Consider the following 25,990-nt stretch of genomic DNA (forward strand, 5'->3'; position numbering starts at 1 on the left):
TATGAAAAAGGGATAAATTTATTACTAAATGAGAATTAGAGCACATTATAAACTGTAAAATCGTTGATTTTGACTATATTAAATTAAAAGGGTTTTGCACTAATAAAAATCAATGCTGCCAAAATTAGAAGAAAAGCTGAAAGCTGGGAAACAATCTTCACAATCAGGAGTTCAGATAAAGTTCTCATTTAGTATATAGCAAATTACATCAAATTTATAAGATCACAAGTCATTCCCCAATTGATAAATGGTCAAAGGATATGACAGACAGTTTTCAAATGAAGAAATTAAAGCTATATATAATCATATAAAAATGCTCCAAATCATTATTGATTAGAGAAATGCAAATTAAAACAACAATGAGGCATCATCTCATACCTATTAGATTAGCCCAGATGAAAAAAAAGGAAGATAATTAATGTTGGGAGAGGCTGTGGGAGGATTGTGACATTGATGCATTGCTGGTGGAATTGTGAACCTCTCTGTAGAGTAATGTGGAATTCTAATCAAACAGCAATAAAACTGTTCATACCATTTGGCCCAACAATTCCAATTCTAGGTTTATATCCAGAAGAAATTGTAAAAAATGGTTAAAGTCCTACATGTTCCAAAATATTCATAGCAGCTCTTTTTATAGTGGCAAAGAATTGAAAATTGAGGGGATGCCCATCAATTGGGCAATGGTTAAATTAAGTTATGGTACATGAATACTACAGAATACTATTGTTCTATAAGAAACTGTAAATGGTAGGATTCTAGAGAAGCATGGAATGACTTATGGGATCTGATGCTGAGCAAAAGGAGTAGAACCAAGAGAACAATGTATACATCAACATTATGAGATGAACAGCCTTGATGGAAGCAACTCCTCTCAGCAGTCCAGAGAGCTACAACAATTGTATTTGACCTGGTTATGGACTATATCCAGAAAAGCAACTCCTCTCAGCAGTCCAGAGAGCTACAACAATTGTATTTGACCTGGTTATGGACTATATCCAGAAAAATCAAATCAAAACAAAACAAAACACACAGGAAAAAAACCCCTTCTGAATCTGATGAACTTTATAAAAATTATCTCTTATGTATCTCTTTCCCTTAATCCTAATTCCTCATGCCAAAAATTATTAATTTGTAAATATGTTTAACAAAATAGGTATGTAAAATGCTAACCTGACTGTTCCCTACTAAGGGGAGGGGAGGGAGGGAGGATGGAAATTTAATAACTTGGAAATATGCATGTACAAATGGATGAAAATTAATTTTTTTTAAAAAGAGAGACAGCATCTAGGTTTGAAGTAGCTTTGGGGCAAGTGGATGATCTAGCAGAAGTAATGGTGTCCTCAGAATGGAGATCTGCATTGTCATATGAAAGGGAAAATAGCGACCTTTAATGATTAAGTATTAACATGTGCCATCATCTAGTGGTGGGCCTAGTAGTACCTGATTCAAGAAGCCCAGCCTCAGAAAGTGAACACCTCCTTTAACTATCTCTCAGACTGGGTTTCAAAAGGACCCCACAGAAGACATTTATTATATTAATTGGAAGCAATGTGATGTAGTATAAAAAAAACTGTATTTGGATTCAGATACCTTGGGTTCAATTCCTGGCTGTGCTTCTTATTGATGTCAAGTCACTTAATCATTCTGGCCTCAGTTTCCTCATCTGTAAAACGAGTCAACAGGATTAGATAGCTTTGAAGTTCCTCCCAGCTCTGTATTGATAATCTATAGTCTTTTGCTTCTATACTATACTGAAATTCCAGCACCTCGCACTTTGTTACTTGATGTCTATCCCATTTTTATTCCCAAATATTAAAGGAAAATTCAGATTCATAAATTTCAAAGTTTTTTTCTTAACTTTTGCTTGGCAGACCTCATCAATGATGATTCATTCCATTGTGTCAATGGGAAGTACATTCCACAGGAAAAAACTTGTGATGGTATCAATGATTGTGGAGACCAAAGTGACGAACTGTGTTGTAAAGGTAACAAATATGTGTAACTTTTAAAACACACCTGATGAAATAGGAGTATAACAGGCTGTGTAACATATATTAGGTTTCCCCTGAGCAGCAGAGATTTTTAGATAGATCTGAAAGATCCACCATCATCCCATATCTCCTTAAAGAATGAATTCAAATTTTGTGAGGCTCATCATGGCTTGGCTGTTCACTTGATCCTTCTTCAATTTCAAAGAGGCTATTGTAGCCTGTGTGTATGATTCTTTGAGGGGAGAGGAAGAATTAGTATAAAAGTCAATTTTCCTAGTCATTTCAGGGGGAAATAATTCCACACACTTGGAAGCTAATAGCTTAATTCATGTCAGTCAGTTTAACTTTCTTCCCACCAAATACTTTATTATACAAACTACAATCATGGCTAGCAAGCAAATTTATTTGTCAAAGAAAGCAATAAATCAGAAAAGTCATACAGATTAGTTTAGTCAATGGAACACTGTAAGTATAAAGGTTCTATGACCCAGGATTGAAATGAAATCTCAACTCAATTTGAGTAAGAATGATCTCATACTATGAATCCATCCTTAGCAGTCTCTGGATAGAAGTTCAAGTGCTGAATATCAAGGCTCATGCTCCTTCCACATGCCCAAAGTTTTGGGGGACAACTTTCCAATTTCTTAGTCTGTTCCTTCTCATTTTACCTTATCTTTCTTCTTCTCTTCTTTCTCTTATAAATCTCTCCATCAGTCTAGGGTTACATCTCTATATTAGACAGGAAAGGATACAGAACATTTGCACTTTTCAGTATCAGTACCTGCTATCAAGAGAGTCTAATTAGCTGTTTATGATTACCTAGTTTGTTAGTGGCAAAGTTAGTATTAGCATTTAAGTTACTTGTCTCCCCAGTAAAAAAAAAATGCATAAATTCATTTCAAGATTTCATTTTCTTCAGTTTTAAGAAATGACACCTGGGGTAACTAGGTGGCATGATGGCTAGAGCACCGGCCCTGGAGACAGGAGGACCAGAGATCAAATCAGACCTCAGGCATTTAATAATTACATAGTTGTGCGACCTTGGGCATATCACTTTAGTCCCATTGTCTTGCAAAAAAACCCCAAAAAGAAATGATACCTTCTCCAAATATAATATATAATACATATGTAAATATTAAATATTATATATGAATATATGTATTTTTTACAGGGTGCAGAAAAGGAGGTTTCTTTTGTAAATCAGGTGTTTGTATTTCCCCAAAATATCTATGTAATGGTGAAATGGACTGCATTGGAGGAGATGATGAAGTAAATTGTGAAGGTAATATGGAACTTTATAATCATTTTTATTGGTCTGAATAGAGATGTCATCTCTAAAACGAACTATCTCTTAAAGGATATATATATGTGTATGTATATATGTGTATATATATATATATATATATATATATACTGAAAAAATGAAAATGGTTATTCGTGCTGGTGTAATAAAGAAAAAAAAAGCTGACCTACTAGAGAGAAACCTGTGGAATAAACTTTGAAGAGCTAACAAACATGTTTCAGACTTTGGACATTTTACCAGCTACAAAGGCAGCTGACTTTGTAGCATCCCTAAATAATCTATAAATGTGGAGGGAACCAGAAGTCAAGCTGACAGCAAATATGCAAACAAAATTTTTAGGGACAGGGACTCTCTCTTCTATTCTAGTTGTTCAGTATGGCAAGGAAAGAAAGACAATAGAAGAACTGCAATGAAATGACTATCTCTAAATTGGTAGAGGTCAAATTATAGTCTTTCAATCAGCATCTTAGCAAAGGGCATCTGCCTTCTTAATCTTGTGGTACCAACAATACAGACACCAGGCACAAAATTCTCCCAGGTCTCAGTGGGGTCTCAGGAAAACCTTCCAAGTGTCTTGCACTTCCAAGAATGGGATTACCAACCACATTTGTGTTTTATGATGCAACCCACATTTCAGACCTGGAACATTTGCTTAAAACTATCCTCACCACTGGTAGAGAGAATGCTGCCTCAAAGCTTTGTCACATCAAGCCAGCCCTAAAGTCATTTATATTCTCAGAAAATGAGGCAGAAAGATTCCTAGAGTTGGAGACAAGAAAATTTTTTTTAAATTTTTTTTCCCTGCTAGTAAAATCAACACTTAGTTAGTCAAATAAAATATTGGGGCTTCTCCTTTCAAATACAGCAAACGTATTTTGTGTTTTATTTTAAGATTTAAATAATCTCAAGTCAAAATTTTAGATACATGCTCTGTTAGTTTGTCAGAAATAATAAACTACATAATAGCTACCATCATATCAAATACATAAAGACATATGCAGTTGATTGTCAATGCCACTAATCCAGATGAATTGCATCTTTTCTGTGTGCAACCAGTGCCCCTTTCCTATAGACAGAGTGCATGATGCTAAGGAAAAGCAAGGGAGAGCAGAAAATACTCAACAACTCCTATTTATAATAATAATAATAATAATAATAATAATAATAATGTTCTTAGCATCTCCTTGGGAAAAAGGATGGAAACAATAACTAAAATAGGTTATAGATTCTTTCTGGGATCTCCTTTTTATCTGTTACACAACCTTCATTTAATTATAATGGTTAAAAGTTTGCTATAAGGGATGGATAGGTGGCACAGTAGATAGAGCACCAACCCTGGAGTCAGAAGGACCTGAATTCAAATGTGACCTCAGACACTTAATAATTACCTACCTGTGTGATCTTGGGCAAGGCACTTAAGCCCATTGCTTTGCAAAAACCTAAAACAAAAAGTTTGCTATAAATTTGGTGTAGAACTTATTTTTTAATATTGCTAATGCATAAGGTACAGGAATACATAGATATTACATTTTATATACATACATATATACACACATAGATGGATATAGATTATATATATATATATATATATATAATACTGAATTGGGGTCTTTTTATTTATTTATTTGTTTGGGGGTTTTTTTTTAGATTTTTCAAGGCAATGGGGTTAACTGGTTTGCCCAAGGCCACACGGCTAAGTAATTATTAAGTGTCTGAGGTCGGATTTGAACCCAGGTACTCCTGACTCCAAGGGCGGTGCTCTATTCACTGCACCACCTAGCCGCCCCTTGGGGTCTTTTTTAAAAAATAGTTCAATCACTAGTTGAAATGTTTTTTGCTTTATTTCTAGACTTGGGACACTCTGAAGATCAAGGTAAATATTCTGACTTTGAGTCAGAGACTTGAATCTAAATCCAGTTTCAGATGTTTACTAGCTCTGTGCTCTTGGGGCAAATCACTAAACTGTCATCCATAAAAAAGTTTCCTTATCTGTCAAATGGGGATAATGTTAGCAGCTACCTCCTGGGGTGGTTGTGAGGACAAAATGAGATATTTATAAAGTTCTTCAGGAAGTTTGAAGTGTTATACTGATGTTAGGGAAGAGGAGGACAACACCTGAGACAGATTCAAAGTAGTGACTGGAACCCATTCCTATCTTCATGATGGCAACATTGACCTCTCCAATGACTCCAGGGTTCTTGGAATCCTAGACTTAGAGCTAGAAAAGACTTTAGAGACCACTGAGTCCAACCATCTCAGTTTATAGTTGAGGAACCTGAGACACAGAAGAGATTAAGAGACTTGCCCAGGTTCAAGCAACTAGGAAGTATCTGATGTGTCATTTGATTCCAAGTGAATGCCCCAACAATTATGCCATATTGCTTCTTATGCCATGCTCAAAGATAGGAAGATTTCTTTCAAAGCTCACTCAATGTCACCTTTATATGAGGCTTTCTAGACCCTCCCCCAAACAATTGTCTCCCCCCCCAAAAAAAGCCAATCACTTTCCAAATGTTTTTGAAAATATTTTGTACATGTTTATAGGTTTACATAAAGTCTCCTCTGACAAAATGTGAGCTTCCTATGCACAAGGACTTTTGGTATTGGTCTGGATACAGTGGGAGGCCTTGACCTTTTAGATGTAGGTCTTTCCCATGTCATTGAGGTACCACAGCTTTACAGTAACTCTGGGCTTAAGGGTTTTGACCTAGCAAAATCCAGTCAAAGCTCTAGGTCCATCCAAGACAAAGAGTCAATGTTGGTTCTTTTACTTGCTATGGCCTCTTGGTAAAGTCTGAAGCCAGAAATGGATTTTCTCTACATCCAAATCTAAACCTAGTGTCCTACGTATTCCCTAAACCATAATTCATTTAGCCAAGATTTCTGGTGATTCTTATCAACACTCCCACAATCAAATCTTTCTAAAATAACTGCATATATAATTAGTATAATCATAGATTTCTGGATCAGTGTGGCCCAGAGACTGAAGAGCTGGGATATATTAGGGAAAGGGTTAGTTGCTAATGCCTGGGGAGGTCATCTTTTCCTCTCATTGCATTGCCTCTGTATGAGACCTTGTTTTTGACTCCATTCATTGTTAATCTGGCCTAATGAGTATGAGTCTTTGTCAGATTTGTTCTCCATCTGATTCACTTCTCTGTCAAACTCTTCTAGATTTAGTCTAATGCAATGCTAACAGCATCCCTAAAAGCACATTTAATACTCATTTGATATTGACCCAAATAATCCATTCTATAGTTTCTCTTGACAGCCTAAAAATTGTATAGAAAAGTTTACAATTATAAAAACAATACATTATTTTCATTTCCTTCCCCAAATCAATCTTGCCTAAAACCATGTGATCTATAATTCTGGTCATTTTTCACCATATGTAGTATTTATTATGTTCATATATATATATATATATATTCATCTTGGTTTTTTTATTATATTTAGACTTGACAGCCTCTGAAATTCAAGGTCAATATTTCATTTATTTCATCATTCATTATATAGAATTAAAAATAAATTTTATATAGTATTTTAATGAGTATACTAAATAGTATTTTAAATTGTATAGAGTACAGATATAGATGTATATATGAAAGTATATGAATAGATGAATAGATGCATATTTATCTAGAACTCTGGTTTCACTGATGTATCTCCCTCTACCAGTGCAAATAAGCAACAGTTCTATGAGTCTTGCTGTCTGGATTCCTGAGAGATTTCTTCCTGGTCTGTGTCACCTATTTAAATGCAGTCTATGGTCATATGGATGAACATGCTCTTGGAAAATCACAGTGTAATACCTCTGCTCTAGACTTTGACTTATGTGCTTTTGACTTTCTGAATAAGTCATTCTAATTCATGACATATCAAGTTTTTAAACCCCATTGTTTACTGAATCTAAGCATTATTTGATTCAATATACTAAAAATATATAAGCTTTTAGCTATCAACAATACTATGTAGCATTCTGGTTTGGTTTCTTCTTCATGGTGTTGATATTTCAGTGTTTCATTTCCAGATACTAGAAATTCTGAACATGAGATCCAAGGTAAAGTATCTTTACTTTCATTTAGAGTAAAAAAATTCTATGTGGATCTGATATCTATGAATGTAGAATTTTTAAAAAGAGAAATGATCTGTTTGCAATTCTTTCCTATAAATTCATTTGATTTTTAGGAGTAAACAAACAAACTGTGGGACAACCACCAATGAATAGCGGCAAAGAGGCAAATTTAGTCTTAGTGAAGGAAAAACTTGCTAACAATTAGATCCTTCAAAAGTAGTCTGGAGGTGTTAGGTTCCCCCATCATTGAGATCTCCAAGCAAAGGCCAGAAGACTACTTCTCTAGCCCATTTTGGGGTGCCTTAGAATCAAGCACCAGATTTCAAGGCAGAGTACTAGATTCAAATCCAAGCTCTACTAATTCCCTATGACCTTATCAAACTTCTCTTCAAGCTTTAGATCTAATCAACCTTTCCTCTGAGGGCCTCATTTCCTTATCTGTAAATGAGGGGGTTGGATAAGATTACCTCTAAGGTACCTTCTGACTAAATCTATGATACTCTGAGGAATCGGAATTTTAATTAAGGTCTGCATGGCCATCAGGTGCTCTTCCAACTCTGAGCTTCTCTGTTTCTGATGACACAGCTTTGTGAGGATTAGATTTTAGTCTAGTACTAATGAGGCCATGCAAGCTCTCAGTAGTGTCTCAGCAGCTGGTGACAGGGAAAAAATTCCTAAAACAAATGATAAGGTGTATGTAGCAGGCCCCTGGAGAACATAGGTGAGTGAGGAAGCAAAGCTATCATCATTTAGGATTCAACCATCTCCATTTTTATATTCTGCATTCTTGTGAAACATAACTGAATAATGGATAGTAGGCATTCAAGCCTCATTTTAGCAGTTGTAATGTTGTTGTAATGTTCTAAAAGCTCACAGTAGACACAGAATTAACTCTTCTAGTTTTGTTATTCAGTCATGTCCAATTTTTCACCACCCTTTTTGAGGTTTTCTGTCAGGAAAACAGGAGTGATTTGCCATTTCCTAGTGGTTGAGATCAGATTTGAACTCAGGTCTTCCTGACTCCAGGTCTGGCATTCTATCCACTGTACTACCTAGCTGCCCCATTTTAAAGGAATATTAAAGGAAGCCGATGCAATTTGCCAGTCTGGAAACCAAGATCTGAGTTCAAGTCCTGCCTATGAATCACCTAGAGGAGATTTTTGGTATATAATACTGTAAATCAAAGATGAATTTTATGATGAAGGCTCAGCACTCCCTTGAAACCTGGCAAATCACTTAATCTCAATATTCTAAACAATTCTCTTATAAGATTATAAATTGTGAAGAAAGTGCCTATCAGCATTGATTGAAATTACAAGAGGAATTACTCTGAAATGTTAAGAGTAGGGAATTAATTCCCAGTAAGGAAATTTTTTTTTTAGATTTTTCAAGGAAATGGGGTTAAGTGGCTTGCCCAAGGCCACACAGCTAGGTAATTATTAAGTGTCTGAGACCAGATTTGAACCCAGGTACTCCTGACTCCAGGGCCGGTGCTTTATCCACTGCGCCACCTAGCCTCCCCAAGGAAATTTCTTAATCAAGAGTTCTATTCCAAAAAAAAGGCAAAAAAAAAATCCCTTGTTGAAATGAGATGTTTGTATGATGCATATCACATTTCAAATGTGCTTAGAAAAGGGCATTATCTCTCAACAAAGAACTATGACTTCTTTCTATTACCTACTCCATCTGCCTACTCTAATGTGAAAACTAGGGCACAAGACTTGGTACTTGTGTGCCTTGGCCAAATCATTAGCTTTCTCTGGGCCTCAGTTTCTTCATCTGTGAAATAATAGGTTGAGATTAAAGTGATGATCCTCTTATCCAAAGTCACCATGATTTCTGGGTAATCATCTTGAACTGGGTAATCATTTTGCCTTTTGTGGATAAGAAATGAAGGAGAAAGACTTTTTTTAGTTTTGTTTTTAAAAGAGGACAAGTTTGTAGTAAAGTCATCATGAAGCTACAAAATATATAGGATATTAAACTTTAAATGAACTCTTTTGTAAATGACTAAAATGTACAAATCTGTTTGAATCTTTTTTGTAGAAGAAGAAGAAATTTTGAGTGTTAATATGGATGAAGGTAAGTTATTTAAAACTTGACTTGTTTATTGATAAAGCTGTATATATTAATATATGTCATGGGCGTGTTCTTATTGATAATAATGAATAACTTTATCAATTTCTATTACTTTGAAACTTTGATAATCTGTCATCTCATTATTATGAGTTATCTTTCCACTAAGGCAGAATACAACCTATGCTTACCTTCTCATTACATGCAATTTTTGCCTTTGTCCTCCCATAAATCTTCCTCAGAGGTTCAGTTTTCTCCAATATAAAATTAGGTGAGGTAACACAGAATATTGGAAAAAGTATTAGAGGGAGATCCTGGAATACAGACTTGCCTCTACTAACTATATAACAACAACAATAATAATAATAATAAATAATATTTACATAATACTTTAAGATTTGCAAAGAACTTTCAAATATTATCTCATTTGATATCTCACCTGGGAAGTAATGTTATTATTATCATCCTTAATTTACAGATGAGGAAATGGAAGCAGAGGTTAAGTGATTTACCCAGGGTCACACAGCTAGCTTGTGTCTGAGGGTAGTATTTGAACACATAACTTTCACATCCTTCTAACTTTAGGTCCAATTCTCCTCATTATGCCACCTAGTTACCAAAGTTATTGAGAAATCTGACTTGTATTGGAAGAGATTATTTTCTTGGTAGAGAGTATATCCTTACCTTATACTAATATATTTAATATATATGGAATTACTACTATGTAGTTCCCTATATTAATGATATCACAAACCCAGTCTCTGTTCCCTTTTTTGTAATTGATTGAGAAATGAAAACGGTTGTTTTTAGTCAAAGTTTGTTCTAGGTTTTGCCAAGTTATACAAAAAAATTTGGACATAGTGAAATTTAATCCAAATATATTTGGAAAGACAAAGATGTTATTGTGTTTCATAATTGGGAAAAATTAGAATTATTTATAACCAGAATCCTGATGCAGAAACACCTAGAGTTCCATTTTGTGTGGCAATAACATAAGGTAATGGAAAAACATTTGGTCTGGTAGCCTGACTTCTAATTTCAATACTTTTATTAGAAGTGGTGTGCTCCTTTTCCTTGACAGAGCCTCAGTCTCTTCAGTTATAAAACAAAGAAGTCAGATTAGATTATGCCTAAATTCCCTTCCAGCTATAACATTCTATTTTACATAAATGCCACATACCTTTCTAAATTTTGTCAGTTAGATGGTATGGGTTAAGTGCCAGGCATGGAACCAGAAAGATTTGAATCCAGCCTGAGGCACTTATAAACTGTGTTAGCCTGGGCAAATCATTTCAATTCTGTTTGTCTTAGTTTCCTCATCTGTAAAATGAGAATAATAATAATAGCACCTACCTCCCAGGGTTGTTGTGAGGATCAAATGAAATAATAATTATAAATCACTTAGCATAGTGCTAAGCACAAAGTAAATGCTATAGTTAGCTATTATCATCATCATTATATTAATATTGTTCAGGAACAATGTTTGTTTCTACCCGAATAATCTAACTAGGCTGATATCTTTGTAAAATAATATCTTTCAGTCTTCCAACTTTACAATTCAAAATTGAATTGCTTCTGAAATAGACATTGTCATCCAATTCAGCTATGTGAAGCAGTTTATCTTAAAACAAGAAGTATTTGAGATCATGCCTAATGACCTCATGTCTTCCATGTGCTCATAAAGTAATATCTTTAATGATTTAAAACATAAACATAGCAGTGTAGTATGGTACTGTATTATCTACAAAAGGATTGTTTAGAATTTTTTATTTTTTAAAGCACTTTATTTTTATTTATTTTTTTCACATTCTTAAAATAATCATGCTGTAAAAGTAAACATAAACCCCCTCCCCCCAAAAAGAAAGTGAAATCTCAAGAAAAATCATTCTTTATCATAAGTCCATCAGAGAAATTGCTTCAATAATTTTCCCACTGTTGCTATTGCTAGCTTTATTTCCCTCTACTCTTTTCCTCCCCACCCCCCATTTATTCTATTTTTTCTCTCTTTTCTTCTTGTTCCTCCTCAAAAGTGTGTTGTATCTGACTACCTTCTCCCACCATCTTCCCTCTCTTCTATCACCTACAACTCCCCCTCACCCCATCCCTTTTCTCCCATCCCTTTTCCTCTCCTATTTTCCTCTAGGGTAAGATAGATTTCTATACCCAGTTGAGTGTGTATGTTATTTCTTCTCTGAGTCATTTCTGACAAGAATGAAGGTTCACTCATTCCCCCTCACTTTCCACTCCATTGCAAAAGCTTTTTCTTGCCTCTTTTATGTAAAATAATTTAGCCTATTCTCTCCTTTCCCTTTCTCCTAGTACATTCCTTTCTTGCCCATTAACTGCATCTTTATAATATATTTGCCCATTAACTTGCCCATTAACTGCATCTTTATAATATATCTTCATATTCAACTCCCTTCTGTGCTCCTTCTAACTGCTCTTATAAATGAGAAGGTTCATATGAATTATCAGTATTATCTTTCCATGCAGAAATACCAGCAGTTCAACATCATTAATCCCTCATAATTTGCCCTTTCTATTTACCCCTGAACTTTCTGTTCAGCTCTGGTAGTTTCAGCAGGAAAGTTTGAAAGTCCCCTATTACAGTGAATGTCCATTTTTTCCCCCAAAAGAAGATATTCAGTTTTGCTAGGTAGTTGATTCTTGGTTGTAAAGATTATACATTTTTAATCCCAGTCAAGATTTTTTCTATAATCAATAGTTTTAAAGGCTATCCACCCCTCCCCTCAGTTGGTGTGTACTTAGAAAATTAAATGTGAAATCTAGACCAAGAAAAACTAAATCAAGAAAATAATTTCTATGATATTACATAATATCCTGAAAATTCAAATAGAATTTGTGAATATAATGGTATTATTGCATTATCTGTGATTCTGATCCCTTTCAAAGGTAGAGATGAATAAGAAATGACTTGTAATCTTTTTTTTTTCCCTGAAAGACAGAAAATTATTGAAGTCTCTTTTACCCCAAATAAACTGTGGTGTTAGAAACAACACACATATTCGAAGAAAACGAGTTGTAGGAGGAAAGAGGGCAAATAAGGTAATTCAAATCAATAAACTTTAAGCCCTTATTGTGTAGAAAGTCCTAAGCATAATGCTGAGACTGTTCAAAAATAGAAAAGAAATAGTCCCTGTCCTCAAAAAACTTTAAGAGGAAAACAAAATACACAAGATCAAATTTACATAAAATATTTATTCAGACCTAAAGAGCTATATAAATGCCAGCAATTATCATTACTGTTAAGTAAATACAAAGTAATTTCATCAGAGAGGGAATGCTAATAACTAGAAAATAGGAGAAGTCTTACATAGGAGGTGGTGGCTACACTGGATTTTGATAGAAGAAAGGGAGGATAGAGAGAACATAGAAGACAAAGAGGAGATAAGATGTCACGTAGGCAGGTGAAGTGAGGCAAAGAATGTGGATGATGAGAAGTAATAGCAAATGAGCTGGGAAAGATAGGTAGATAGCCAGAATAGTAAGAAAATTCATATGCCAAATGGAGGATTTTATCATTATTCCAAAGACAGAAAGAAAGCCATTGAACATTTTTTTAGTCAGAGAATGACATGGTTAGATCTATATTTTAGAAACACCAATATACCAGCTATATTGAGTTTGTATTGGAGAAGAAAAAGACTGGAGGCACAGAGAATGTTTAGGGGACTATTAAAATTTTCTAATTAAGAAATCATAAGAGGAGCATTGGCCCTGGAGTCAGGAGTACCTGGGTTCAAATCCGGTCTCAAGACACTTGAGGCAAGCCACTTAACCCCATTGCCTTGAAAAAAAAGTCATGAGGGATTGTAGATGCTGCATAAATTGAAAGAGCCAAAGAATTTTGGGAAAGATTATAGAGGGGAATTATATATAATATTTATTATATTTGAGTATAATTACATGTCACATATACAATTATTATTATTATCATTATCATTATTATTATTATACTAGGGGAATTGCCAACTGATCAATCAGTGGGTATTGAAGGAGAAGGAAGAGTTATGAGTAATGTCTTAAAACCCTAAGGACATACTTGAATAAAGGAGTCTTTCCCATGTAGATTTCTCTGGAAGAGCCTAGCTTGGAAAAGGAAATCTGGGAAGAGTGTGTAATAAGAAACTAAGGGTCACATAAAGAAGATGCATCTGGGAATATGAGGGGCTTCATCACTAACTGCCCTATGTCACTGCAACTGTAACTCCCTAGATGTCTTTTGTAGGGGCAATTCCCATGGCAGGTGACAATTAAAGAAGGTGAGAGAATCCACTGTGGAGGAACCTATATTGGTGGCTGTTGGGTACTGACTGCTGCCCATTGTGTCAGGTAAAAATATTTTAAATACCATTCTTTTCATTGAGCAAAAAAAGTAATGGCAGAGAGGCATTTGAAGAGATAGAAGAGTGCAATTTAAAAAAAATCATTGAAAAATCAAGAATTCATCATCTTTTCATGATTAATAGATATATCTAGTATCCCAGCCAAACTCTGGAATAGGGGTTCTTAACCTGGGACTCAGGAATTTTGAGATAGATAGATAGATAGACAGATAAATAAATAGATAACTGTATTCCAACATAACTAAAACTATGTATTTAAAAACATTATTCTAACAAATAATAGGCTTCACCAGACTCACAAATGCCCATCATCCCGGACTCCATGCCATTTTGTTGCCTGTAATCATGTTTAACAACTGTATCTCCCCAAAAAAGTACTTGATACACTTCTAAAATTTTCATTATTAACATTTTCTTTATCACTTTCTCAAATCTAGGCAAATAAGAAAAAAATGCATCAAGCCCTGACTTGTTGCATTTGTCTATTTCTGAGGTATAAAATGGTCAGTATGAAAATTTAACAATCTGCTCTCCAGAGCTAGTTCAAGTGGACCAGTCTATAATGCTCCTCCCCTTGCCCCGTGGCTTCTAGGGTTTCTTTCAAGACTCAGTACCAAGCATATCCTCTACTCTTCTCCAGGTGCCCTTCAATACTAGTGCTCTCCCTCAGACATTCCCTTCAATCTACATTATCTCTGCTTCATAGGCCCTTGTGTATCTTCTTGGGTGAACTCCTCAAGGCCAGAACCTGGCTCTGGCCTTTCTCTGTACCCCTAAACTAGCTCAGCACCTGGCAATAAGGAGCATTGCCAAAGATGCCCATGACCCAGAAAAAAGGTGAAAAACTCAGAGAGAGTCTGCAACTGGCACAAAGAGAACACTTTATAAATGGCTCAACTTTGGGGTCATTCCATTCTTTCATTTGGGAGATTACTGGCATTCTCCTGTCTTTCTTTCTCTCTAACATGAATGTATGCATATATATGCAAACACATTTGCATATGTGTGAGCTAATACTACTATTATCATTATGAGGTTGTGAAGAGATTGTGTGAACTCATGACAATCTTATGCCCGTCAATGAAAGTTGGTCATCTCTCCCTCTGATCCCTCATTTCTCCCCTACCCCAACTGAGAAGGCCAGGCTGTTAAAGCTGTATTCCACATAATAGCAGCCAGGGTCTCAGAGCTATTGAAGAGATATTTGAAAAAAATGGGAAAAAATTCCTTTTCAAAAAGGGAAGAATAGGGGACTTTCAGTACTACATGTTTGTAGATTCTAGGAAATATTTTCCATTTTATCTTACAGAAAAAATGTAGCACATCGGTATCAAGTATGGACAGGGTTATTAGACTGGTTAAAAATTAATAATGAAACTGGAATCGAGAGGGTAAATCGAGTGATAATTCACGAAGACTACAACGCAGTCACCTATCAAAATGACATTGCCTTAATCGAGTTGAAAAAACACCAGACCAAGCCCACATGTGAGCTGCCAACCACCATCCCTGCCTGTGTCCCCTGGTCCAGCTACCTCTTCAGACCTGGTGATAAGTGCTTTGTTTCTGGCCTAGGACGAGATGAAGGTATTTCTGAAGTTGTTTATTGAGCAACATACAAGGAGCTGACAGCTATATAGAAAATAAGTGTTATATGAAAGACAACTTACCAGTCTTTAAGGAGGAAAATGCTGTCAGAATGCTAGAAATTGTTGTTTTTCAGCTTTTCAGGTTGTATACATTTCCTCTTTAGTGCTGAAGGGCTTATTACAGGGTAATTCTTGCAATGAGATATAAAATTTATTGTGGCCTTTGGAGATATTATAGAAACATGGGGGAAAAGTTTTTAAAATATTCAAATATATATATATATATATTGAATTTTTATCAAATATCCATTATATTTCGGGCACCATATTAGGCTGCTATAGATGCAAGTATATAAAGAATAACATAATCCCTACATGCAAGGAGCTTACATTCTGATGAGGGAGACAAGTCTACATATGAATAAATGCAGTATAATCATAAAGTAGATGAATGCAATTATATGCAAGGTAGTTTAGAAGGAAGGGCACTGGTGGTTGGGAGTTCAGGAAAGGCATCATGCAGAAGATTGTGCACAAGCTAATTTTTAAAGAAAGAGGGCTTCCCCTCTTTATCGAAGTTCACACACACACACACACACACACACACACACACACACACACACACACACATTTAGAAGTAGAGAGAGAGAGAGAGACAAAAGAAGTATGTTCCTTAAAACTTGTTAAATATTTCCAGAGTGATTGGTCTTCTCCCAGGTTCCCTGTCCCAGAGCAGCACTGGCTACCCCTCCCTGTCAGGGTTTTAGACATAGCCCAGTTCTCTTGAGCCCCCATTCCCTTTGGATTCTCCTCACAGTTGGCAACCCATTTAACTAGGAATTTAGACTAGCTCTTATAAAGTGATTATTTATTTTGAAAACAATAAGTGGGGGACAGTTTGGTGGCACAGTGGATTGAGCATGGCCTGGAGTCAGGAGGATGGGAGTGCAATCCACCCTCAAACACTTTACACTTCCTAGCTATGTGACTCTGGTCAAAGTCACTTAACACCATTCCCTTGACAGAAAAAGAAAAAAAGAAAAGAAAATAATAAGGGAAGAGGTTGGAGAGAGAAGGGAATGGAGGGAGAGGCATTGTGCTGAGCACTTTTTAAAAACAAATATTTCATTTTATTTCACATCAATCCTAGGTTACTATTATTATCTCCACTAGAGGATATTATTAGGATGTCCATGTTATTATCTCCATTTTACAGTTGAAAAAACCGAGTCAGGCAGAGGTTACTTAACTTGCCCAAGCTCACAGAATGAGAAAGTGTCTGAGGTTAGATTTGAACTCAGGTTTTCCTGACATAGGCCCAGAACTCTACCCACCAACAATAACAAGAGCACAAGCATTTCTCTCCAACCATCTCAGTGGTTGATCAGGCTCAGACCTAATACGGTTTTCATAGCATTGGTGCCACTAAGCTCACATCCAAACCAATCATTAGTGCCAGATGAATACTAGGCTCAGGTACTAATAAGTTAGGTCCCAAGGTCTCCCTTTGGGCCTCCTATTGATGCTGGGCTAGTTAGAAAGTCCTACATAATCTTGACTCCAGAACTCTGAAATTCCCAAATGGTTCCCTTTACTGACTTCTCAAAACTCAAAAGGTTGCAGCCTCCACTTCCCTTCTCTTAAAATAAAAGAACAGCCAAAAGCACAGGGCAGAAAAACTGTCTCAGGTCTGGAGAAGGCCCAAGGCCTCTCCCTTGGCAGCATTGTCTCTCTCCAGGGCAATCGGGGAGCAAAGTCAGACAATGGGAGGGCTGAACCTCACTCATGACTTTTAAACATACTCCCTGGGTTGGGTGACACCTGCAGCCAGTCAAAGAGCAGACCAGAACTATTCCAGAATATCTCTGTGCTCCAAAGCAGCTACACTGTCCGTCATCACAGATACCTCAGATGCAGGCTCCTTGCCCTCTTCCACACAGGCAACTACTTCAGTAATGCATGTAGTTCCCTCTTACACCAGACATAAGTAACTGCTGAGGAAGTACAGAGTCTGTTATTTTAAAAGACCTCTGATTTTACAATTTGAAGAGATTGATTAGATTTACTTATCCTTTTCATTCATCCCAAACATTTGCCCTGGCTATATTCCATATTGATGGATACAAACACTATGGGATTATAAACTCCTTGAAGGCAGAAACTTTTTTTTGATCTTCATACAGCATAATTTAGCTAACAGTCAAATATTTGTTGAAGCAGATTCCTGATTTATCTCTTGTCTCTTTAAATTCTCTTCAACCTTCTTTTGGAAATTCTAACGACAACCAGCAACTTCTCCTGCTGGTCTACTGCATGGTCCTTTAAAAACAGCAGACCACCTCAGCCTTTCAGCTCCCCGTCACCCAACACTTACTCAGAACCTACCATCATGCCTGTCTTTGGGCTAGATGTGGGAGCAAGGGCAGAGTTGAGAGTAGTTTGGCCCTGACAGTGAACTGCATCTGGGCCCTGTTTCCATGAAGGGGCTTGAGTTACAATGCTGACACTTGAAAGAAAAAGCTAAAACTGTAAGCACCACCTTTGCATCCTCTGTCCCAAGAGGTAGGATGGCATTCTCTTAGTTCTTGTGATTCCTCACTTTAAAAAAAAAACACCCTTTTTCATCCTTACTCTTTCCAGGAAATACAAGGAATTCTTGAATTGAAGTAATAAAGCCAACAGGCATTAAGTAGGCCCTTAGTGCTTACTTAAATAAGCCAGGCCCACCCCCACTTACTGAGTTCTGAGGATTCAGAGACTAGAGTAGCACACTCCTTATCCTCAGGGAATTCACATTCTATGGATAGTAAAGAGGCTCAGGTGTTGGGGGCAGGTAAGTGGAGTAGTAGACAGAGTGCCTGGCCTGGCCTCCATCCTGGGTGACCTTGGTCATGTCACTTCACCCTGTTTGCCCCAGTTTCCTCATCTGTCAAATAACTGAAGAAGGAAATAGCAAACCCCTCCAAGAAAACTCCAGATGGGGTCATGAAGAATCAGACATGACTGAACAACAGCCATAGGAAAACCTTAATACTAATTGATGTGATGACTTATTGCTATTATAACCAGGGCCCACAAAATTCCCTTAAATTTCATTCTTAATATTATAGTGAAAAATGAGTTGGAATATATGGTTAAATTTGGCTAATAGGATATCATGAAATTTAGATCCTTAAGGGATTTTAGAGATCATTTGTATTCAACTCCCTCAATTTTGCAGATGATGAATTATTTTTAAAATAGATGTGATTAAGGGGTGGCTGGACAGAGCACCAGCCCTGGAGTCAGGAGTACCTGAGTTCAAATCTGGCCTCAGACACTTAATAATTACCTAGCTGTGTGGCCTTGGGCAAGCCACTTAACCCCATTGCCTAGCAAAAACTAAAAACAAAAAAAATTGTGATTAGAAAGGGAGTTGGCCTCAAAACCATGAAGCCCTGGTTTCAGGCCTACCTCTGGCCCAACCTGGGCAGGTGTGCCTGATCCTGTTACTGCTCAAGGCAGCTCAATTGGAGCTTCTGTTTCAGAGAAGGCACCAACCTGCTTCAGGAGAGGGAGGTTCCTTACCCAGCACTTACTTCCCTAGCCAGGGGAAACCAAAGGCTGGTTCCCAAGCCCTAGACTACAAAGCCACATATTTATTAGCTTTTGTGTTGTTAAGTTGGGGGAGTTTGTATCCTTTATTTTTGTCAGCTGTCCACAAAACATTTGTTTTTCTTTTTAAGGGAAAAAAAATCTTTACAAGCTCAAATGGGGTGAAATCCAGCTGATAGGCAACTGTTCTAAATATTATTCAACTCGCTTCTTTGAGAAGGAAATGGAATGTGCAGGTAAGTATTGAGTACTAATCCAAGCCAGTCTACTAAATATTTATTTAGCACCACTATGTGAGGATACAAGTAACAAAAAAGGACAGTCACTGTCCTCAAGGACCTTACAATCCAAAAGAGGAGGCAGCACACCATAAAAAGAGGCAAGGAAAGGCAAGAGGAGTAGAAAGAGAGGAATGAGAAATTAGAAAGCATCTTGCTGTTTGAAGCTGAAACCAGGTGGGCAGCAAATGCAAAGTAAAGTGGTTTAGACTCTAAAGGAAGACACAGAAAGGGATTTGATACTCTGCCCTCCAGGCAGAGGGTCGAGAAGGCAAGGGAGGTGGTGTCAATGAAGACTAATATGGAGAGTTAGAGGAGATAAGCTTCTCCTGGGAGAAGCATCTTGTTCCAAAGAGCTGAAACCAGGCTGGGAACCAGATGCAGAACGAATGACTACATTACCACACATTGTCTCCACTGCTTTTTTTTTTTTAATTTTTGCAATGTTATGGGGTTAAGTGACTGCCCAAAGTCATACAACTAAGCAAGTATTAAGTGTCCGAGTCCAAATTTGAACTCGGATTGTCCTGATTCCAGGGCGGTGCTCTGGGCTACCTAGCTGCCCCATCTCTACTGCTTTTTAAAGACAGTGATATAAATCTTGGATCTCAGGCTGATGAATCCAGTGTATTTTAAAGCATTCTGAAGTCCTTAATCAAAATATTTGCAAATATGGTCAAATGGACAACAAATTCTTATTATTCTATGGCAAACTAGGAGTATTAACAAGTTAGCTTATAGAATACAGCCTAATAAAAGTTTTGGTTCAGTTTAATTTAAACATTTATTAAGCACTAATAAGAAGCAGTGACCTAATAGATAGTATGCCAGACTCAGGAAGACCTGAGTTCAAATCCTGACTTTCACTAGTTGTATAACCCTCAATAAATCTCTTAACCTCTGACAGATTCAGTTTTTTCCTCTGTAAAATGGGGTTGAAGAGTTGTTGTGAGGATCAGATGAGATAAGATGTATAAAGTACTTTACAAACTCCTGTTCTTGGTATCCACAAGTCATCTCTGCTAGATGCTAGTGAGCAATAAAGTCTGTGGAGGCATCTCCTTACCCAAAACACCTTGCTGGCGCACTTCAAGATTACTGACCCAGCATCAAACTTGGGCTAGAGTGTTTGCCAAGGTGGAAGTCAGGAAGGGAAGAAGAAACACTATATTGGTGAGAAAGCACTGACATAGTAGCAGAAAACTTAATGCACCAACTTTGTGACCATCCCTCTGAAACTTAATCTTTTCATCTGTGTCATGGAAAGAATACTACTCACATTCCATCCTATATGAATTAGGATATTATGGTCCCAACAGGACCAAGTAAGTAAAGAACTTTATATCACAACTGGGCAGTATAAGATCCCCAGGGATTATTGATGAGTGGGGGGGGGGGGTGGAATCATAATTTTCAAATGAGAATAACAAGAGATATTTGTCTTTTTTTCCTGCTTAGGAACAGATGATGGTTCTATAGATGCCTGTAAAGGGGATTCTGGAGGGCCCTTGGTCTGTATGGATTCCAACAATGTGGCATATGTTTGGGGTGTTGTAAGCTGGGGTGAAAATTGTGGAAAACCTGAATACCCCGGTGTTTATACCAAAGTGGCCCACTATTTTGACTGGATTAGTCATCATGTGGGAAGATCTTTAATTTCTAAATATAATGTGTGATGATGTAGCTTCCTTTTCTATTACAGTCAGAATTTCTACTTTGACATAAATAAGGCAATATATAATTATTAACTTTAAAGACAAAAAACTTTCAAAAACCACAAAAATCATTTCAAAACTATATTTCATAGTTGTTTTCTGTTCTTTATAAGATTTATGCCTGAATAAATACTATACTTAAAAGTTTACTGAAAAGTTCTCAAAATAAAATACTTTTGACAAGCATGCATACCAGCAATGTAAAATCTTACACTTGGGTTCAAAAAATCAACATCACAGATACAAGATTGGAAAAAAGTCAATTGGCTTGTAATTTATGGGAGTCTTAATGGTTTCCAAGCTCAATATCAGCATAGTCGTTTAGCAGCCAAAAAAGCTAATTCAGTCATGGGATCTATTGAGAGTCATAGCTTATAGAAATAAGGACTCTTAGATACTCTGCAATCTCCTGACCAGAGGCACACATATCTCTGGAGGACTGAGGTCAGTCCTGAGTGCTGCAGTATCCATAAGAAACCCATAAGACAGAGAAGCCAAAAGGGCAAAGGACCTTGAATCCATGTCATATAAAGAATGGTTGAAAAAACAGGGTTGCTTAACCTAGGAAAGAGAAGATTCAAGAAGAACCTAATATAGTTAGGGGTGATATGGATGATGAGCAGAGGAGACTGAGGATTATAAATCTCTTAAAGGGATTGTAAACCACTAAACTCTGGATTCACATTGGAGTCACATGGTTTCAACATGGTGCCTTTAGACAATATTCACACCTTGTTTAACTTCAGCTCCCATCCTAGCTCAGTTAGCAACCTTCAAATTCATCTAAATTCACATAAAGAGAACTTAAGAAATGTTATGGGTCTGCAAATTGACTCAAGAGACCACAAATCTGTACTGGCTCTACTGAACCTCCATGTCCTAAGATCATGCTAGGTGATTTAAGCTTTTTTTTTTTTAGACTTGGACTAGAACCTATTCCATCTAGTTCTTATTCCTATATTAGTGCTGACAAATATTTAACAAATGGTTCTCTGAGGGAAAAAAACACCTTTTTTTAAAAAGTTTTATCTCAATGATTAACATTTTCTCCATCACTTTCTTAAATCTAGATAATAAACAAAATAATATGTCAAGCCCTGATTTGTAGCATATGTCTGCTTCCAAGATATAAATGCTCACTCTGTAAATCTCACAATCAGATTTAGGGAGACAGATCTGACTCCAGAATACCTCCTTCTGAAATAAGACAGGTTTGTGCCACTTCAACCCACCTCCCATCCCCCCATCTTGTTTTTCTCCCCTTAGAACCATCCATAGTCACCCTGAAGCATGAATGAGTTATACTGGCATACCTTTCGGGGTTTGCTTTTTTAATCCCTTTGCATTCATTCCAAGGTTCAGCTAAGTTAGGGTTTGGGGTACAATTCTTATAAGACAGACTTGCAGTTAAATGGTGCAGTGGATGGAGCACTGGCCCTGGAGTCAGAAGGAAAGGAGTTTGAATCAACCAGACACTTGACTCTTACTAGCATTATGACCTTGGATAAATCACTTCACCCTGATTGTGTCGCATCCAGAGCCATCTCCAGTTTTCCTGATTCCTATCTGGCCACTGCACCCAGATGACTCTGAAAGAAAAAGTGTGACTGGTGACTTATCCAAGTCCCGCTTCACTCAAATACAATGCATAGACTTGTCATGGCATCACCTCCCTGATGTCGTGATCTTCTTCAGAAATGAAGGACAAACATTACAAGACAGCCACTTTTTTATAGTCTTCCTAAATTATGTACCCTTACTTCTACATCCTTTAAAAGTTAATCCTGTACCCCCAGCATGTACCCCCAGACTAGGGAATAGCTGAATAAACTGGTATATGAATGTAATGGAACATTTCTGGACTTCAAGAAATAATGAATATGAGGAATTCAGACAATCATGAGAAGAATTATATGAACATACAAAAAGAAATAGATAAATCTTTTAATACACAGTTGTTAAAGAACTTATAATGGGAAAGGACAACATATAAAGGGGAATTGGAAAGGGATAGCACATCCCAAAATCAAAGTCCAAGGTTCTGGGATAGAGGAAATGAGTATGATTCTGGGAGAAGTGAACAAAATCAAGAGAAAGCAATGATCACAATCAAATAAAATGAACACTTAAATAATCCTAGGTGCTAAGGGACTATCTTAGAAGAAAAGGGAGAGAAGACATGGAATCACCCTCCACATTATAGCAGAATTAAAAAATAATGGATATAGAATGTTGCATAGAACCCACCTCAGCTATGATATGAGTTAATTCTATTAAGATACATGTATGCTATCTAGTGATGACTAACATTAAATGCAAAAGGAATCACCAGGGGGGCAGCTAGGTGGCACAGTGGATAAAGCACCGGCCCTGGAGTCAGGAGTACCTGGGTTCAAATAGACACTTAATAATTACCTAGCTGTACGGCCTTGGGCAAGCCACTTAACTCCATTTGCCTTGCAAAAACCTAAAAAAAAAAAGAAAAGAAAAGGAATCACCAGGCTCATCAGTTTCATTTTCCCCTTTTCCCTTCATCTAGATCATTTGATATTATGTAATAAAAATTTAATTCTTAATCTTTTGAACCAATTTGAACCTTGAACCAGCCATGGGATCTCGAAGACATAATACAGTGTGATTTATTGATTGATCTTAAATAGGGCAACTAGGTGATATGGTGCAAATCATATAACCTCTCTGGGTCTCAGTATCCTCTTGTGAAAAATGAAAGGTTGGACTCAAGGACCTCCAAGGCCCTTTATAACTCTAAATTTATGATCCAGGACAGTTAGGTGATGCAGTAGAGCATGGGTCCTGGGGTCAGGAGGACCTGAGTTCAAATTCAGCCTCAGACACTTAATTACCTAGCTGTGTGATCCTGGGCAAGTCAATTGACCCCAACACCTTACAAAAAAAGCCAAAAAAAAGTTTATGATCCTATAAGCATAGGTTGCACATAAGATACATAACAGCCTTCTTGCTGTTTTTCTTACTGATCAAGAATTTTAAAATGACTTCACTTTCTCCCAAGGTTCTTGAAATTTCTAATTTTTAAAAACAATCATGAAACATTAATTGCAGATAATTTACTATTAATCATATAATAATTCAATATATAACATGACATAACAGTGACATATACCATAACAATATAACAATAAAAAGCAAGAAAACATAACATAGCAGTCTATTAAAAAACCTGGGTCATACTCACCCACCAGTGTACCCACTGTCCAATGTGGAGAGTGGGCACAAACTTCATAGAGAAAGTCAAGTACTTGGGACTACTCCAGCTCTGTCCTGAAGGTTTCTTCCAGAATTGGTCTGCTGCAGAGGGAGAGTCCTCCTCATCTTGACTTTTCCATTCTCTTGTGAGATGACCCACCACCTTGTTCCTCTCTTGCTAAAGCAGTGATAAGCTCTTTTAAGAAATAAGCAGTCTGTAACATAGAATATGCAGACCTTCACAGGTCTGCTCCCTTTTCTGGGCATTGAGGCAATGTTACAATCTTTAAGCAAAAAAAAAAAAATCCCTTATTAAGCTTGGAATCTGAAAAACTGCTAAGATTTATCATCTGGCCTAATAGGGGTTCCCTTGTTTTTGAGCCATGGAAGGCAGGACTCATTTCATTTTCACCAAGGAATTTCTCTATTGTTGCTGTTGTACATTTTGTGTTTCATGCCACTAGGAAGATGTAAGCTTGGACCATAAACTCTGAGCTCAAGTGTCAGATTTATCCAGGAAGTATCAGATTTAATGGGAACTGGAAGAAAGAATTCATCATTATTTCTTTAGCATCCAAAAAATGAAGATAGAAATGAAATAAAAGGGGGGGAGCACAAAGTAAATGAGAATGAAATTCAGAAGATACAAATTCTGAAGAACCAATTAAGGCAGATATTCACTGGCTGATTAAATGGCTGACCCCCACCTCTCAAGTAACACAGTAACACATCATCAATGATGTGTCAAGTACTTCTAAGGTATTTGTTGGAGACATGGCAGAGGATATCTTGAACTTGTATGAACTTGTCTGAGAAGAGAAGCCCCCTACTGAACCGCAAACCCAACTAAAAACCAAATTGAAGTTGAGGGTGTGGATTCCTGACTCAAAGGACCAAAAAAAAAAAAAAAAAAAAAAAATAGCAATACCTTCAAGACACTTCTCCTGGACTCTAAAGTGGGGCAATTGGTATCAGATTTGTCTCATATCAGCATGGACAGTAACTTCTGGTAGTGGTTGATAAGAACTATTATCTAATGGAAAAGGGGAAATTTCCTATAGGATGACATTACATCGATTCTGGGAATCATTTGTAGTATTTTAGTTTCAAATGGGATCTTAGGTATCTGTCTCTTGATTAAGAATACTTTCTTTTCCCAGCTTCATATGAACACACTAACCTGCTAATGTAACTTTTTTTTTAGGTTTGTTTTTTTTTTGCAAGGCAATGGGGTTAAGTGGCTTGACCAAGGCCACACAGCTAGGTAATTATTACCTGTCTGAGGCTGGTTTTGAACTCAGGTACTCCTGACTCCAGGGCCGGTGCTATATCCACTGCGCCACTTAGCTGCCCCCTGCTAATGTAACTTCATGAAGCCTCATGTCTGGTTTAAAGTTAATAAGAGGCCAGAAATTTGTAATGTGCAAAATTTCACAATTTAATTTGCAATGTCAGCAAATCGTAGAGTGACAATATAGTTTTATTTCCTAATTAAAAAACTAAATATTTGGTGCAGTGGATATAGCACCGGCCCTGGAGTCAGGAGTACCTGAGTTCAAATCCAGCCTCAGACAGGTAATAATTACCTAGCTGTGTGGCCTTGGGCAACTCACTTAACCCCATTTGCCTTGCAAAAAACAAAACAAAAAAGCAAACAAAAATGACTAAATGTTGTCATGTGGGTTGGAGTGTATAATCATTAAAATATTTGCTAACTTTTGGGGGAAAGAAGAAAATAATTCTTAAGAATAGAAGATAAGAAAGCATGAGGAAATGT

The 25,990-nt window shown here is 36.8% G+C and overlaps 1 protein-coding gene across 3 annotated transcripts in view; it reads left to right on the forward strand.

The window, feature by feature from the left end:
* The window catches only part of CFI (complement factor I), a 40,671-nt gene extending 18,626 nt beyond the window's left edge, over positions 1 to 22,045 (forward strand). Inside the window, exons 5-15 of one of the 3 annotated variants that reach the window (XM_074228714.1) lie at positions 1,872 to 1,985; positions 3,163 to 3,273; positions 5,144 to 5,167; positions 6,751 to 6,774; positions 7,325 to 7,354; positions 9,416 to 9,451; positions 12,408 to 12,511; positions 13,695 to 13,798; positions 15,122 to 15,399; positions 19,127 to 19,231; positions 20,732 to 22,045. In XM_074228714.1, coding sequence (XP_074084815.1) covers positions 1,872 to 1,985; positions 3,163 to 3,273; positions 5,144 to 5,167; positions 6,751 to 6,774; positions 7,325 to 7,354; positions 9,416 to 9,451; positions 12,408 to 12,511; positions 13,695 to 13,798; positions 15,122 to 15,399; positions 19,127 to 19,231; positions 20,732 to 20,949 — 1,148 coding nt within the window. In that variant the 3' untranslated portion in view covers positions 20,950 to 22,045. The remainder of the gene's footprint in view (positions 1 to 1,871; positions 1,986 to 3,162; positions 3,274 to 5,143; positions 5,168 to 6,750; positions 6,775 to 7,324; positions 7,355 to 9,415; positions 9,452 to 12,407; positions 12,512 to 13,694; positions 13,799 to 15,121; positions 15,400 to 19,126; positions 19,232 to 20,731) is intronic. The other 2 variants (XM_074228715.1, XM_074228716.1) reach the window with 2 other exon arrangements.
* Positions 22,046 to 25,990: the final 3,945 nt, after the last annotated feature.

The sequence above is a fragment of the Macrotis lagotis genome, chromosome 3 (assembly GCF_037893015.1).
Source record: "Macrotis lagotis isolate mMagLag1 chromosome 3, bilby.v1.9.chrom.fasta, whole genome shotgun sequence".
Classification (NCBI taxonomy): Eukaryota; Metazoa; Chordata; class Mammalia; order Peramelemorphia; family Peramelidae; genus Macrotis; species Macrotis lagotis.